The 15,516-nt window shown below is 23.0% G+C and overlaps 7 protein-coding genes across 11 annotated transcripts in view; 5 read left to right on the plus strand and 2 right to left on the minus strand.

The window, feature by feature from the left end:
* Positions 1 to 167: 167 nt before the first annotated feature.
* Positions 168 to 1,194, plus strand: LOC124426089 (60S ribosomal protein L31). 2 transcript variants are annotated; one of them, XM_046967368.1, is made up of 3 exons: positions 168 to 325; positions 619 to 846; positions 1,011 to 1,194. In XM_046967368.1, the coding sequence occupies exons 2-3, from the start codon at positions 626 to 628 to the stop codon at positions 1,159 to 1,161; spliced, it is 372 nt and encodes a 123-aa protein (XP_046823324.1). In that variant the 5' UTR covers positions 168 to 325; positions 619 to 625; the 3' UTR covers positions 1,162 to 1,194. The 2 variants fall into 2 exon arrangements, with proteins under 2 accessions (XP_046823324.1, XP_046823322.1); XM_046967366.1 differs by having other exon boundaries at positions 183 to 341.
* Positions 1,195 to 1,676: 482 nt separating this feature from the next.
* Positions 1,677 to 3,613, plus strand: LOC124426087 (calumenin). The gene is made up of 4 exons (XM_046967364.1): positions 1,677 to 1,952; positions 2,386 to 2,953; positions 3,022 to 3,137; positions 3,218 to 3,613. Exons 1-4 carry the CDS (start codon positions 1,851 to 1,853, stop codon positions 3,404 to 3,406), a joined length of 975 nt encoding a protein of 324 aa, XP_046823320.1. The 5' UTR covers positions 1,677 to 1,850; the 3' UTR covers positions 3,407 to 3,613.
* A 119-nt stretch (positions 3,614 to 3,732) lies between these two features.
* Positions 3,733 to 4,795, plus strand: LOC124426088. Its single transcript, XM_046967365.1, has 5 exons — positions 3,733 to 3,913; positions 4,029 to 4,166; positions 4,247 to 4,375; positions 4,435 to 4,514; positions 4,601 to 4,795. Exons 1-5 carry the CDS (start codon positions 3,859 to 3,861, stop codon positions 4,745 to 4,747), a joined length of 549 nt encoding a protein of 182 aa, XP_046823321.1. The 5' UTR covers positions 3,733 to 3,858; the 3' UTR covers positions 4,748 to 4,795.
* A 598-nt stretch (positions 4,796 to 5,393) lies between these two features.
* On the plus strand, positions 5,394 to 7,610 carry LOC124426060 (protein jagunal). Its single transcript, XM_046967317.1, has 4 exons — positions 5,394 to 5,707; positions 6,743 to 6,884; positions 6,995 to 7,210; positions 7,461 to 7,610. The coding sequence occupies exons 1-4, from the start codon at positions 5,616 to 5,618 to the stop codon at positions 7,587 to 7,589; spliced, it is 579 nt and encodes a 192-aa protein (XP_046823273.1). The 5' UTR covers positions 5,394 to 5,615; the 3' UTR covers positions 7,590 to 7,610.
* Positions 7,611 to 7,742: 132 nt separating this feature from the next.
* Positions 7,743 to 10,116, plus strand: LOC124426058 (leucine-rich repeat protein 1). 2 transcript variants are annotated; one of them, XM_046967314.1, is made up of 5 exons: positions 7,743 to 8,337; positions 8,475 to 8,623; positions 8,738 to 9,274; positions 9,357 to 9,646; positions 9,747 to 10,116. In XM_046967314.1, exons 2-5 carry the CDS (start codon positions 8,486 to 8,488, stop codon positions 9,976 to 9,978), a joined length of 1,197 nt encoding a protein of 398 aa, XP_046823270.1. In that variant the 5' UTR covers positions 7,743 to 8,337; positions 8,475 to 8,485; the 3' UTR covers positions 9,979 to 10,116. The 2 variants fall into 2 exon arrangements, with proteins under 2 accessions (XP_046823270.1, XP_046823268.1); XM_046967312.1 differs by having other exon boundaries at positions 7,743 to 8,623.
* On the minus strand, positions 10,105 to 14,477 carry LOC124426059 (putative uncharacterized protein DDB_G0286901). Of its 2 annotated transcripts, none has more exons than XM_046967315.1 (5): positions 13,355 to 14,477; positions 12,758 to 12,968; positions 12,372 to 12,461; positions 11,716 to 12,216; positions 10,105 to 11,166 (listed from the first exon to the last, which is right to left on the minus strand). In XM_046967315.1, the coding sequence occupies exons 2-5, from the start codon at positions 12,911 to 12,913 to the stop codon at positions 10,948 to 10,950; spliced, it is 966 nt and encodes a 321-aa protein (XP_046823271.1). In that variant the 5' UTR covers positions 12,914 to 12,968; positions 13,355 to 14,477; the 3' UTR covers positions 10,105 to 10,947. The 2 variants fall into 2 exon arrangements, with proteins under 2 accessions (XP_046823271.1, XP_046823272.1); XM_046967316.1 differs by lacking the exon at positions 13,355 to 14,477 and adding an exon at positions 13,105 to 13,123.
* A 416-nt stretch (positions 14,478 to 14,893) lies between these two features.
* LOC124426256 (ceramide glucosyltransferase) overlaps positions 14,894 to 15,516 on the minus strand; it is a 29,242-nt gene continuing 28,619 nt past the window's right edge. Inside the window, exon 4 of one of the 2 annotated variants that reach the window (XR_006942687.1) lies at positions 14,894 to 15,171. The gene's annotated coding sequence lies outside the window, so the exon portion shown is untranslated. Of the gene's footprint in view, positions 15,181 to 15,516 lie in introns of both variants that reach the window. The other variant, XR_006942688.1, reaches the window with a different exon arrangement.

Consider the following 15,516-nt stretch of genomic DNA (forward strand, 5'->3'; position numbering starts at 1 on the left):
TATTATAGACATTAACCAATCGTATCACAAAGATCTAGTGAGTATTAAATTATATATTTTGTATCATTGTAATAATACTTATTAACTCATTTTGTTTCATAATATAATAAAGGAATTTCTATTTTCAAATAATAATACAATAATGATGATTATAAATTTATTTGATTTAATAAATAATCAGTCACCGATGTCAAGAATTGACATTGATCAAACTAGTAACAATTTTACGAACAACGTGTTTAGCTCTTTTATATGGAACCTTCAATCGGAGGAGGAACCTAAACTTTCTGTCGAATAAAATCCGAGAACATCTGATTTTAAATTGGTACAAAATCATAATTGTTAGTAAAATTACATTCATTTTTAAGTTTTGACTAGGATTTATGTAAAATTTTTTTTTTACTTTATAATTTTGTATGATAGAAAATATTTATATATACATTGTTAGGAATGCATTGTGTGTTGATAATATTATAAACGTTTTATCTTTAATTTATGATATAACATCTGTGCATAAAATGAAAAAAAATATGTGTTATGCTTTAAATTAAATTCTATGTTAAATTAATGTTTCTATTTTGAAAATATATAAAGAAATGTATATATTGTTTTTTTTAGGTTAAAGATGGCTAAATCTTCTGAAAAGAAAGGAAAGAGTGCAATCAATGAAGTGGTAACTCGTGAATATACTGTACATCTTCATAAACGTCTTCATGGAGTTGGATTTAAGAAACGTGCACCTAGAGCAATTAAAGAAATTCGAAAATTTGCTGAAAAACAAATGGGTACACCTGACGTAAGGATTGACACTCGTCTCAACAAACAATTATGGTCTAAAGGAATAAGGTAAATTGTTCTCTTTAAAAACCAAAAATATTGAGAAATCTAAAGAAATTAAATATTTGTCTATTTAAAAGCATTGTTAAAGTATACTCTTCAATTTTATTTAATAGGTTGGATAATATTTTTTTCAATAAATATAAACTATGAAAAATATTTTTCTTTTGCAGGAACGTTCCTTTCAGAGTTCGTGTTCGATTAAGTAGAAGAAGGAATGACGATGAAGACTCGGCAAATAAATTATATACACTTGTAACATATATTCCTGTAGCCTCCTTCAAAGGCCTTCAAACAGAAAATGTGGATGCAAGTCAAGATTAATACCTTTATATTCAATAAATAAATTGAAACATTTATTAATATTAATTATTACCTTTACTTAACCAATTATAACTATTATAAATAATCATTTAGGCATTGAGTTTGTTATAAAATCAATATCATGAACATCTTAATAATATATAAATGCAAAAATTTGGATTATACTAGTAGTATTATGATAAAAGGAAAAAAAGAAATTAAATATATCAGGTCGAGCTAATACTGATTTAAAAAAATTTTAATGTATTATACCTAGAGGAATATATTTTTATTTGATTTTTATAAATGATATTGTGTTTTATAAAATTTATAAATTTATTCCAAACCATTTCTTAATTACAAATATTTCAATAGAACATCTACGCATACTCCTTCCATAGTGACCTAAATTAAGCGCGTAGGTTTGAACGTAGAACATCTCCCGAACGTTGTAGGATTGAATAACGTTCACAGCAAGCGCTTATAGGATCAACGGTATTACGGTGCGAGTTCTCTAAAGAAATATGGAGTTCGTAAGTGGGGGACTAACATTGGTTAAGACATCAAGATTTGCTGATGTGGATGCTGGAGAGTTGATCTACCGCTTATAAAATCGTGCTTTATTGAAAAAAAAATCATATATCGTGTAATAAATAAAATCGATCGTATCAAAATCTCAATATTTTCTTACTTTTTTAATATTAAAAAAAATGCGAGAACTTATAGTTTTTCAAATTTTATTCTTTCTGACTGTTTCGGCCACTGCAATTCCAAAACCAGAAGATGAGCCCAAACAACGTATATTGAATAAGGTAAACAAGAATTGAAATTGTTTCGTTTAACGCTTGATTAATAATAATAAATGAAAGCCCAATATAAATGTTTAAATAGTCATTGATTTATATCATATAATTCTTAATAAAGATGATTTTGAAGTATATAACCTCAGATCATTTTTCTTTAAAAGATCTATTTTATATCAAATAAATAAAATAATATGAGAAATATTGGATTAAATTGTGAATTAGAAATTTCTATAAATATATATAGTTTGAATCAATAATTAAATATACACAATATTCGTTTTATTGTAATATTATAAAACAATGATATCTAATAAATACTTGTATAGATCTATTATATATATTATATATATATATATATATATATATATATATATATATATATATATGTATATGTATCTATTATCTATTATATATATATTATATGTATTTATAATTATAGGATTTAAGTGATCAGGAGCATTACATTAACTCTCAGCATAATCCAAGTTACGATCATGAGGCTTTTCTGGGAGAAGATGCCAAAACATTTGATCAATTAAGTCCAGAGGAAAGTACAAGAAGACTAGGAATAATCGTTGATAAAATAGATAAAGACAAAGATGGATTTGTTACGAAGGAAGAACTTAAAGATTGGATATTATATACTCAACGACGATATATTCAAGATGATATTAATCGTCAATGGACATCTTATAATTTAGAAGAAAAAGATAATCTTCCATGGACAGACTATAAAGTCAAACTTTATGGACATATCAATGAAAATGAAAGTAATGATCAAGATAAATTAGAAGAAGAAACATTTCCTTATCAAGCAATGCTCAAAAGAGATCGCAGACGTTGGCATGCAGCTGATCTTGACAATGATAGTGCACTTACTAAAGAAGAATTTGCTGCATTCCTGCATGCAGAAGAAGCAAATCATATGAAAGATATTGTAGTATTAGAAACTATGGAAGACATTGATAAGGATGGAGATGGAAAAATATCATTAGCTGAATATATTGGTAATTGAAATAATTGTAAATTATGATATTAACAATTCATATACTGAAATGCATTATTAACTTCTTAGGAGACATGTACAGAGGTACAGAGGAGGAAGAAGAGCCTGAATGGGTTAAAAATGAGAAAGAACAATTTTCATCTTACAGAGATAAAGATCATGATGGTTTTATGGATTTTGAAGAGGTTAGTAAGCTATATCAAAATACAATATCTTATTGATTTTAATAAAAATATACTAATTCTGTTTGCCACATTTTTAATAGGTAAGAAATTGGATTATTCCTGCTGATTTTGATCATGCAGAAGCAGAAGCCCGACATTTAATTTATGAAGCTGATACAGATGCTGATCAAAAACTTACAAAAGATGAAATATTAGAAAAATATGATATTTTTGTTGGTTCTCAAGCAACTGATTTTGGAGAAGCATTAACTAGACATGATGAATTTTAATGAGATTTATATAATAAAATTCTTACCAAAAATTATATATCATAAGCTTTCATGACAAAGTATATAATTTATAATGTATATTTACCCGTATGAATCATGATGTTTTTATACAAGTTTGCTTGTTGTTATTAATATTATTAGCAAATATTATGAAATATAATAGTCATTGGATGGCTATTCAAATAAATCATGAATATTTTAATCCTATATCTTTTTTATCAGTATATATATATATATATATATATATATATATATCTACTAATCTGCCAATTTTTTAACAAATATGTTCTTTTCATACAATTTTCTAAATAATACATATGACTTGTGATAATTTCTAATATAAAAATATATGAGACATCAATTTATCTGATTATTGATCTTATCAGAAAAAGCTTGTTATCTCTATAGATTTGTAGCAGTATTAAGCACCTGTCCAATGTGAACCTGTCAATATGAATACTTGGAAGTTAATCATATTTTTAATATGCTATATGTGGCTTAATTTAGGTAATTATTACTTATTTACTAATTAATAAAAAATACGATAATTAATATGTGTTGTTTATATTTCATAGATTTATCGTTTGTTTAATATATTATAATACTTAATGATTTTTTACAGGAATTAATAGTTTAAGATCATATTGTTTTCAATTTACTTGGCCAGGGCCAATACCCTATAAAGAGTCTTTAAATAATACCTGTACAAAATATAGCCATACTGGAGTACCATGTATAGACCCACTAGTTTATGATGCATGTAAATATAAATATGTATATATTCATATTATGCAGTATAATAATTATTAAATAGTATACATCTATATATTTTTTTTTCAGCTGGTCCACCAAATACAACTAAAATATGGATTGAGAATAGAAATAAAGAAATTACTTCAAATTCAACTATATGTATTTTACAAAAAGGCTTCGCATGTATTAAATATTCCAATTTTTACAATAATGCAAGTAAGTTTAATTTTGCTTCTATATAAATACAAATATCATCAACATTTTTTTATTTATAGTTATGTACACTTCCCATTATTGTGGGAGAATAATTGAAGACAATACAGTAGCTGTTACATCAGGATGTTTCAATTACCAAGTATATATATATTTTTTATTAATAGACTTATAAATCTATATATACATATGTATATGTTCTAATTTAACGTTTATTTATTTATATAGGCTGATGCTCATATAATTGAAGTTTGTGCTTGTCAATCTGCATCAGGAATGACACCATGTAACACGGCAACAAAACAGATTCCATCTATTTTAATATTATTTCCCAGTATAATAATATTATTTTATCATTTTTATAATACATTATAAGTAGCAAAATAATATTTAAAAAATGTAAAACACCTATATATATATATAATATGTTATAATTTTAATTATCAATAAATCAAAAAGATCAATTGATAATGATAATAATAATAATCATCAAAACTTGATGTCAGTTCGTAAAATAATATTACAATTTTTATAATGCAATTTCATAAAAGGAAAATACACGAAACAAATATATAAATACAAATATTATTATTATTAACAAAATTAAATTTTTAATTATCAAGCTTATATTATAATATTATTGAAAATAAATGTGAAATATTTAACAATATATTGTTAATACAAGATTTCCTTTAAAAATATATTAAAAAAATATATTAATTATAAACACTTAAAATAATATCTTAAAAAATATTCAAACATTTACCATGCTTAGTTCTGAATATCATAAACTTTACTCATCTCTACTACTTACGTTAATTTACATGATGTTCGTAAATGCATCAAAAATAAATCAAGTCATGTTATAGTTAGTTTTAACCAAAATAAATTGTTTTTCGTTTTAATTATATAAAAATTTTTAAACTATGTGAGAATTACTTAAACTTATTGTTCTTATCTCCTCCTTAATTATTGGAAGATCTTTAATTGGTCATATAATAGTGAAAAAAGTGAAATATTGCTTAGTTAAATTATTATTGTACAGATATGGTTAATTCTGAGTAGTTTTGAGAATAGTATCATCAATTTCTAATCGGGGTTTGGGAAAGTTCAAAAATAGTCGAACACACGGTGATAACTCGGCGCATGTTTTAACCTTGAATTTAGCTGTCTAATGAAGTAGAACATTAATTGATACGTAGTAAGACGAATGTTTTGTGTTTTTAGACGTGAAATATAGAAAATGGCTTCGAAGGTTACTTTGTGCCAAGCATTAGGTACAGATGGAAGTGATTTTAATCATAGGCAAAAAGTTGCAGGGCAGTATCAAGTCAGGTGAGCAAAATATAAATCTGATCCATGCTTTTGTCGATTAAATTAAGCTTATTAAATACAAGAAAATGTGATTGTTATATTATTAAATAATTATATCGATTGTAGTATCCCTTTATCCATGTAATTGTAATTCGACTAAATATCATTTATATCGTACATCAAAGAATAATTAATAGAATCAGTGAAAATAATCCCTTAAAAATTTATTTAAGATTTACTTTGTTGTTTTTATTCATAATTTTAAGTTTATAATTGTGTTATTATTTTTATTATATTATTATATTAATTTTACATGTATATTTTTATCTATGATATATTATATTGCATGTAAAATAAGTAAATTATATATATGTATTAAAATGGCTATGTCATAAAAATATGACAAAAATTAATAAATTAACAAGTAGTGATGTGTAATTATATATATATATATATATATAGAGACATACATACATATATATATACATACATATATATATATATATAGACATACAGACTCACACACAGCATCATACATTTTTAAGATAAAAACATTTAATTAAATTTTTATCATAGTGTTGTTTTAATAAAATAATTAAGCTATCAATTAATATTTTCATCTTATAAGTGTACCAAGAGTTTACAAATTACCAATTTATATAGATTGCACGTATTGTGCACAGTATGCCCTTGTTTCCATGAGTATACCTATTAATAGCAGGAGGTTTTGCCCTTGGAGTCTAATGTTTTCTGATTTAATTTTGTTTTGGTGTTCTGTTTATATATAAAAGTTAAAAAGCCTATAATCAATTGTCACACAATTATTTTTATGTAAGAGAAATAAAAACTATTTATTAATGTAAGAAAAATATAATTTATGGTATTTATTATTTTATATTTTTAATTTTAAGAACATTTTTGTACTTATTATTTTAGATAATAGAAAAAGCGTTAAGACCTCTTTGTTAAGTATTACTATTTTAATAGAATAAAGCAATAAAGTTTTTATAGATGTCACATAATGTTTATATATATATATATATATTCTCTTTTCAGCGTGACGAACAAATCACGATTAAAGTATTGCATATTTTTTCACTATCTTCTTTTCTTTGTTATGCTTGCCAAATTGTCAGCAGACATTTTAGATAGGCTTGATATTTTTATTCTGGAAATAGAGGAATTATTGATACCACAGGTAAGCTTGTATACAAACATTTCTTTTATATGATATATGACGATAGTTTAGTATTCTTTCTTCCATATATTCAATTTCATTGTACAAATATAGACTCTTTTTTATGTCAGCCATTGTGGTGGGAATATATATGGTGCACAAGTTTATTACTTTCTTTCCTTGCATTATCAGCTATTAAAAAGAATAAAATAAAGACACTTCAACGTTATATGATTGGTCTTATTGTATTGGGTTATGGACCAATTCTATATGCAATGATATACTATTTTAAAGATGTTTGGAGATATTTAACTGTTGGTAAAACAGAAGATATTCAACTGTGGCAGGTAAATTATTTTTTTAATCAATGAATTGATATAATATGAAGTATTAAAATTAGCATTTGTAATATAAAGAAAATAATTGTGTTAATTCTAATATATTATTATTAGATCAGAATCATTTTTCAATATAACAGAAGATATAAGATCAATATATTCGTACTTTAATACTATATATATATATATAATACATATACTATATATATATATATATATATATATAACCATGCTTTATATTATATGAAAATTATTTCAGGGTCTACCATATGGAATGTTATGGTATGCGTTTATTCTTTTAGCTTCTCAAGTTCATAGTTTTTCTTTATATTTTTCATGGAATCTTATAGTAGCTTGGAAAACACGTGGTGGTAAGAAAATACAATAAATAAAAGAATTAAATCAACAATTTTATCTTTATTTATGTATAATATCCACTGTACCCTAAAAAAAAATCTATCAAACTCTTAATACTTTGCAATTTATAGTACCAATCGTATTACTTCCTAGAAATTTTAATTATGTATATGTGTATATATGTATATATATATATGTATATATATATATATATATATATTAGTTATGCAAATGTATAATTACATAATTTGAAAATGCATTCACAAATAACTATAGTGTGCATTACATTTCTGAACTTATTTTTACGATTTAATACTTGTTATAAGAAAATACGTATTGTACGTTTGTATATGCCTCTGCCAATCAGAACCTATCTTAAAACTTTTTATAAAAGTACCTAGATTATGAGAAGTATTTGATTAAGGTAAAATATTAAATTGCATATAACATAAAAATTAAAACTTAACATTATGATATATTCATTATCTTTTATATATACATTAAACAGATCATCTGCATCGAAGTAATTTAATGCTGATTTTTTGTCCAAATGTTATTGGACAATATATCGGTACATTAGAATACATTAGAGAAGCTTAATATACACACATAACTTCGTTTTATGACTATAGTAATATATATGTATATATATATATGCATGTATATGTTCGGCCAAGATTTACTCAAATGTTAATAAGCTAATGTAAATTCATTATACGAGATTGGCGCCAAAGAAGAATATCCGTTGTTTCATCCAAATGAGGCACTACTTTAAACTGGTAAATTCAAAACAAATGTGAATTTTAAGTACAACCAATATATTTGCGTTTTATTTTTTTTTTTTTTTTATTTGGATATATTCAACGATCGTTTAAAAAAAGTTAAGTGAAAATGAAATTAAATTGTAATGTTGAAGTTAATAATCGAATGCACAATTTGACAAATTTATCGATAAGAAAAAAATCACAACGTGGGTATTTGGTTATTGGAAGACAATCTATAAAAAGCAATGAATTATATATTTTATTACAAACAGAGCAGAACAAATGTGGAACTAAGTATAAGGTAATATTTCTTATATACATATATATATATATATATATATATATATATATATATATATATTTATATATACGATGATTTATATTTATTTCTTAATGTCTATCTTATAATTTTTAGGTGAATGATAATATTGAAATGATATTTGTGAAATTTATTGAAAATGGGAAAGCAACAATTAGAATAAAAGAACCTCCTCATGATTTAATTATACAGAGCGATGCAATACCATTAAAAAGTTTTATTCATGTTTTAAAGCTTGCATCGTCCAAAAAAGTAAATTTATCAACTCTTGCAATATCTAATTTAAATGGCAAAAAGATTGGTAATACGCAGAAAACAAAAATAACTATAAAAAAGAATTCTGAATATCCTACTTTACAAGGTTTTCCAAGATTTACAGAAGAATTACACATCATAGGATTAGATAGGAAATCATTTGATCTTCAAATTTTAAAATTGAATCGTTTAAAAATTTTGGATCTATCAAACAATCAAATAACATCCTTACCTAAAGATTTAGGTTCTTTGCCGCATTTACAACAGCTTATTTTATCTCAAAATCAACTTGGCAAAGCTGCTATTTCTAAATGGACATGGCTAGATCAAAACAATATCAGAAATACTTTATGCTTATTAGATTTAAATTGTAATTTAGTAAGTTAAATTTTAATAATTTATATAATTTAATATTATAAAGGCAAATAATTTTGAGTTAATTTTTACTTCTTAATTACAGTTGACCGAAATACCTGAGAAGATTGGAAAACTCAATGCTCTTGTTAATTTAAAACTAAGTTGTAATTCGTTAATATATTTACCACAAAGTATGGGAAACTTAACTTCGCTCAAATATTTGGATTTATCACAGAATAGTTTACAATTTTTACCAGGAAGTATAAGGAAATTACGGCTACTGGAAATAAATGTATCTGCAAATTCATTTTCAACAACTAAGCCTTCTTATGCATGTATAGTACAATTACCAAGCCTTGTTGAGTGTGCAGCAAAGATATTTTTGAAAACAAGGTTTGCTATATATATTTTATTATATTATTTTATCATAATTATAAATGTTGTTTTTGTTCAACTAATAATAATAGTAAATAAAATCGTATTATTTTTACAGGATTAGCTACAATGCAAATTTGATACCTAACACACTGGTCAAATATTTGGATTCTGCAAAATATTGTGTATGTGGAACAGCTTGTTTTCAATACTTTTTAAGAAAACAATTATATTTTAATTTAAATTCAACTATATGTAGTGTAAAGTTTTCAGATAGTAGTACTGTACCATATGATTGTTTCTTTTGTAGTTTACAATGTTTCAGATTTTATTCTAAAGTAATGTCTTGAAGTAATATCGCCTTATTATTTATATGTAATTTTAAATTATAGTTTTTTGTATATATATAAATTTTAGTTTTTTGTATAAATGTTACAATTATCTTAAGGTACAAGTAAAAGAATTTAAAAGTTTAATCTATTGTAATATATTTCATCTATTTTATTTTGCATATTTGATTTGTTTCCATCTATACAAAATTTAAATACTACGAGCATTATACAATATCTATGATCCAAATGGCAATGGATATTTTTTTACTTGTAAGTACTTAGTCGTAATAGTAATTTTGTGCTAACTTTATAGTGATAATTTTTATATTTATAATTGTAAAATAAAATTTATATGAATAATACCAAATATGTATATGTGTGTGTGTGTGTGTGTGTGTGTGTATACACACATATATATATATCATATGTATAAAAATTAATTTTTTTACAAATACAAATGTATATTTATATCAAAAATTTATACATGGTAGATGTATATTACTTCATGTAGTAAATAATTAATTACATTACATAAAGCTATTCACAATATTATATTAATGTTTTACTAAACTTTTTGAAGATGTAAATAAATTTAGTTTAAAATTTGTATACAAATATAATTTGTTTTTTTTCTAGGTAGTTTGTTTACTTTCGATAATCATATGACTATAATAAAAAAAATAGATTTATTGTTTCATTATTTACACTGTATTATTTTCATGTCAATTTGTATAGGTTTAAAATATTTTATCACGATCATGAAATCTTATATAATTTGATAAAATATTTAGCTGACAAATACTTTTTTAAAAAATAACTTTCTTGGTGTTCTTTTGCCTTATTCATATTACTTTTTCAGTAATATAACAGCTCATATTTCAAGCTCTAATATCTTTCAATATCACATTTTATGCATACTTCTTAAATTATACTGGACCTTCTAAACTATATAAAAAATCATATTTAATACTAAATTTATAAATACAATTATTTGTTTTCTACATTTCTTTTTATAAAATTAAATGACATATTATCAGTCTCATTAATATAATATTGTTTTGGAGTAACTACTTCCTTTATTCCGACATAATCTATCATTAAGTTAGCATGATCTTTTGACTTTTTCATTAGTTGTAATGGATGAATATATACATCTGGATCTTCTGGATGCTGTATTAAATGATTTCCAACAGCAATATCTTCAGTCTAATAAAAATTAAATAATTTTGTGAAGCAAATTTTTATTTAATTTCAATTTAATAAACAATAAAAGCACATACATAAATGGTTAATTAAATAACTATTTATAATTTAGATCAAGCTATCTATTAGTTGTAATTGTAAACAGCTAATTTTAAACAGAATACTTTTATTTATTGAATAGAAAAACTACTAATATAAAGAATAGAGAATGCTTAACTTTATGATTAGTTCTGCTGTGAAGATAGTTAACAAAAAAAATTAAAAGAAAAATTTGTATGTTTTGAAGAGCTAATGTAGTTAATATATTTGTAATAAATACATTATTGTACATGTTTTTATCAAGATTAATAACTTATCTCCACTATAATTACATTTCTGTCTTAAAATCTGTTTTTAAACATATGTTCATTTAAAAAAAAATGTATTTTCACAAATGAATTTATGTTGAATAAATTTATTTAAATGTGCTTGAAAATAATTGAGATTTTAAATTAAATGAAAAGTAAAGTGAAAGTAAAATCTTTTATAAATTAACACATGTTTCACACTTACTTGAAGATCAGACTGATTATGGAATGTTTCATGTTTTAAACTTGGTATGTGCAAATCTTCTGTAGTAATTTGCTTACTGTTTAAAAGTCCTAAGATTAAAGCATTCCTTGAAAGCTTACACTGTTTTAAAATTTCTTGAACAGAATGGGAATCTTCATTATTTTCAATATTTTTTCTCGATTTATCTGTATTAATATTCTGTACATTTGATGACTTGGTTTTCTGTACATTTGATGACTCGGTGTTCTGTACATTTGATGACTCGGTGTTCTGTACATTTGATGATTCGGTATTCTGTACATTTGATGACTCGGTATTCTGTACATTTGATGACTCGATGTTCTGTACATTTGATGATTTAACATCACTGTTATAATCAGAATTAGTTTTACTGCTTGATATATTAGCGTTATTATTCTCTGTATTTAAATTGTTTTTCATTTGTTTTAATTCCCATTGATATTCTAGAAATTTATTAGAATAATTTATTCCACCATTTACCTATATTTACAAAAACATAAATAAATATTCATTAAATATACACATAATTATTATACTATATATAAATAAATACTTATATAGATAAAATATTAATTATAAGAAAAGAAAATATTTACATATTATATTTAATAAATATTTTGAAGTATTACACTTACAGCTTTTATAGAAGAGAATATTTCATTTTCATTTAAATAATATTTTGAATCCATATCATTTGATATATCTGAAATATCTGCTTCTACTAACTAATAAAAAAAATATTTGTAATTAATCTTCCTAAATTTATTATTACATATCATAAGAAAGAATATTATTCTAGATATTACATCAAAGATGATCTAGCTGTAACTAACAATTCTAACTTTTTAATTAACCGACATTTAATTGTATTTTTTGAATTTTTAACATTATAATATAAGGTTTTAAATGCGATGGAGTGTATATTGCTGTTATACAGCAGTATATTAATATACATGTTTTAATAAATACATAATATAATATAATTGAATATAAATAAATAAAATAGATAAACTTAGCTAACCTGTATATTTCTTGGTATCTTAACATTCTTTAAATTTATGTTACGATCAAGCCAAGATTGGTCCGGTTTGTCAAGTCGAACAAAATATACATCTTCATCTGTTCTTGGTATTTGAGTAACCTTTACAATAGCATCATGTATGTTTATGTTATTCATATTAATTTTATTTTATTAATTTTTTCATAGAATTTTGTAACAAATATAATAGATTCTGTAAAAATAATCATACAAAGTTACATAAATATTAATATTAATATTAATATTGGTATTTTAATTTTATAAAAAATAGCATATTATATAATTTAAAAATTATACATATTTATTATATATTGAATATATCTCATTACACAGTAATTTCTATTATATTTGTGAATATCATGAAAAAGATATCTCACAAAGAAAATATAAATTGGAGAGTTTAAAAAAGATTTATTAAACAATTAAAACATAAACAATTTAATTGTTTAATAAGATTTAGTTTTTTATTTTAATTCTGAAAACGTTATAGGTCAAAAAAGAAAACATTATATGTCATTAATATAACTTTTCGTATTTTCCTTTTTTATATATGAAACTTATATCTTTTTTAACACTTACATATTTTATTTAAGTAAATATGACTTTTCAAATATTTTCGGATAATCGATTTCCCACACGGGCTAAATAAAATTTATTAAACAAAAAAAAATTTAACATTTCAAATGTTTAACATCAATATTTCTAACCAATCAAAAGTGTGTAAGATACAATTCGCTACCTACAATATTGCCTTTAAACATAAAAAGTTTTATATGTTGTTTCATTGGCGTTATTACATACAGTGAAGGATTTAGCTTTCGAGGGGCCTGAGTCATTATAAATTTTTAAGGATCATTAAAATAAATCGATTATACTTAATATGTATTTTTTCGTTTTAATTGTTAATACAAATGATAAAGTAAGAAATACATTGCTCAGATTAAATTATAGTCATGGATATAGAAATAATAATTGTATATTAGGCATCAGATATTACATTAAATTTATTATGTAATATAAATTAATATTATCGCATGGAGACGATCATTTCCACGGCTTACGCATAAATACATCACTGACTACAGGTGCATGCGTAATCTATGTTTTGACCTTGAATCAAATTCAAATTATAAATCAAATTTTAATATTATATATACATATATATATTAAAATAATAACATATATTTTTGATATTAGATATTAAAATTTAAATCTCCAGAACGACTATTACTAATAATGCGATATCGAGCTAATAACTTCACTAAGCACTTTTATAATTTCATTTGTAAACTATAATGAATTAATCTTAATATTGTGTACAAAATGCTGTTTTTATTAACTTTTATTACTGAAATATTATATACATTAATTAATTAATAATTATACATGTAAAAATGTAGTATCATGGAGAAAGGAGAAAAAAATATAATTTATCGATGGTTGTAAAGTAAATAATTTGACTATTTCTATTTGGTGTCATAATTTTTGAAACTTTCCGCTAGATGACACTGTTGTACTTCTTATTCATACATATTATTTACTTATATGGCCGTGTTTAACAAATTTACTTGTAAATCTTATAAGATTTTCTATGTAATTTATAACTAAATTAAAAATATACATGTTTCATTTTGATTATCTTGTGAAAGAAAAAATAATGAGAATGTTTAAACTTTTGTAAAAGTTTTGTACAAATAAAAGAAAATTGCAATCGTGCCTAAATATTATAAAATATTGACATCGAACATTTCAACGAAAAATGAATAATATTTTACATAATTTTTGTTGTTGTATATAAAAAATGATATATTAAAAAATGTAAAGTTATCTAAGAAAAACAATACAATCTTAAATATATTTATTAATCTAAAATATATTTATACTATAATAGTGTAGGAAGAGCATTATATAATATATATATATATATTTATTCTTATATTCTATAACATATAATAATATTAAATATGTTAATAAAAAAAAAAATTTGTGAATTAGTATAAGTGAATGAAGATAACGTATTTTCTTAAGTAGATATTTATTACATTTTATTTTTGTTTTTTTCATAATTGTTTATGCCGTCTTTAAGCAATATATCTAATTTGATTAGATATTTAAAATGACAAGCAACTACCTTTTTTAACTAATTTTTAATTTGGAAAATTATGTATTTAAAGTTTTTTTTTTCAATAATTATATTTTATCAATAATCATTAAAATTTTACCTGAGAATACAGCTGGATATTTCTTTTACTAGTTAGCAAAATATTCGATCTAATTATAGAATAACTTTAATAGTCTAAGTGTTATTCTTAGATAACCCTGGAAGCTGCAATTTTATGTGACCTTGACAATTCGAAGTACAGTACATTGGCGTAGCATATTGTCGATGAGATAAACTGTAAAAACTTAATATATAAATGACTGTAAGAAAAATATATATAATTCTTCTTTTCTATGTTATGCTTCCATATTATGATCTTATTCATACGAAAGTATAATTACTAACTAAGAAAATAATTATCTACAGAGATATCGTAATATGTACTTTCTTATCTGCATGTAAATATGTACATATGCAGATGCAACAACTAAATTCTCAAAACAGAATATCTTATCACATTTTATATGTTTAATTGCATACGTAATCAAGAGATTTTTCTAATTTTGATATCAATGAATTTGTTTTTGATAAAATATAATAGGTAAAATAATTAAGAATTACACGATGAGTTAATAATAAG

This window comes from Vespa crabro, chromosome 8 (assembly GCF_910589235.1).
Source record: "Vespa crabro chromosome 8, iyVesCrab1.2, whole genome shotgun sequence".
Taxonomy (NCBI): Eukaryota; Metazoa; Arthropoda; class Insecta; order Hymenoptera; family Vespidae; genus Vespa; species Vespa crabro.

What these genes read in the sequence shown, in the direction of transcription:
- LOC124426089 (XM_046967368.1), top strand. Translation starts at nt 626, where the DNA reads ATGGCTAAATCTTCTGAAAAGAAAGGAAAGAGTGCAATCAATGAAGTG. An exon ending in TTATGGTCTAAAGGAATAAG is followed by an intron (nt 847 to 1,010) that starts GTAAATTGTTCT and finishes TTTCTTTTGCAG; the next exon opens with GAACGTTCCTTTCAGAGTTC.
- LOC124426087 (XM_046967364.1), top strand. Translation starts at nt 1,851, where the DNA reads ATGCGAGAACTTATAGTTTTTCAAATTTTATTCTTTCTGACTGTTTCG. An exon ending in AACAACGTATATTGAATAAG is followed by an intron (nt 1,953 to 2,385) that starts GTAAACAAGAAT and finishes TTATAATTATAG; the next exon opens with GATTTAAGTGATCAGGAGCA. An exon ending in GTTTTATGGATTTTGAAGAG is followed by an intron (nt 3,138 to 3,217) that starts GTTAGTAAGCTA and finishes CATTTTTAATAG; the next exon opens with GTAAGAAATTGGATTATTCC.
- LOC124426088 (XM_046967365.1), top strand. Translation starts at nt 3,859, where the DNA reads ATGAATACTTGGAAGTTAATCATATTTTTAATATGCTATATGTGGCTT. An exon ending in CTATATGTGGCTTAATTTAG is followed by an intron (nt 3,914 to 4,028) that starts GTAATTATTACT and finishes GATTTTTTACAG; the next exon opens with GAATTAATAGTTTAAGATCA. An exon ending in CAATTTTTACAATAATGCAA is followed by an intron (nt 4,376 to 4,434) that starts GTAAGTTTAATT and finishes TTTTATTTATAG; the next exon opens with TTATGTACACTTCCCATTAT.
- LOC124426060 (XM_046967317.1), top strand. Translation starts at nt 5,616, where the DNA reads ATGGCTTCGAAGGTTACTTTGTGCCAAGCATTAGGTACAGATGGAAGT. An exon ending in GCAGGGCAGTATCAAGTCAG is followed by an intron (nt 5,708 to 6,742) that starts GTGAGCAAAATA and finishes TTCTCTTTTCAG; the next exon opens with CGTGACGAACAAATCACGAT. An exon ending in AGGAATTATTGATACCACAG is followed by an intron (nt 6,885 to 6,994) that starts GTAAGCTTGTAT and finishes TTTTTATGTCAG; the next exon opens with CCATTGTGGTGGGAATATAT.
- LOC124426058 (XM_046967312.1), top strand. Translation starts at nt 8,450, where the DNA reads ATGAAATTAAATTGTAATGTTGAAGTTAATAATCGAATGCACAATTTG. An exon ending in AATGTGGAACTAAGTATAAG is followed by an intron (nt 8,624 to 8,737) that starts GTAATATTTCTT and finishes TATAATTTTTAG; the next exon opens with GTGAATGATAATATTGAAAT. An exon ending in AAGATATTTTTGAAAACAAG is followed by an intron (nt 9,647 to 9,746) that starts GTTTGCTATATA and finishes TTATTTTTACAG; the next exon opens with GATTAGCTACAATGCAAATT.
- LOC124426059 (XM_046967315.1), bottom strand. Translation starts at nt 12,913, where the DNA reads ATGAATAACATAAACATACATGATGCTATTGTAAAGGTTACTCAAATA. An exon ending in AGATACCAAGAAATATACAG is followed by an intron (nt 12,462 to 12,757) that starts GTTAGCTAAGTT and finishes TTTTTTTATTAG; the next exon opens with TTAGTAGAAGCAGATATTTC. An exon ending in TATTCTCTTCTATAAAAGCT is followed by an intron (nt 12,217 to 12,371) that starts GTAAGTGTAATA and finishes TTGTAAATATAG; the next exon opens with GTAAATGGTGGAATAAATTA.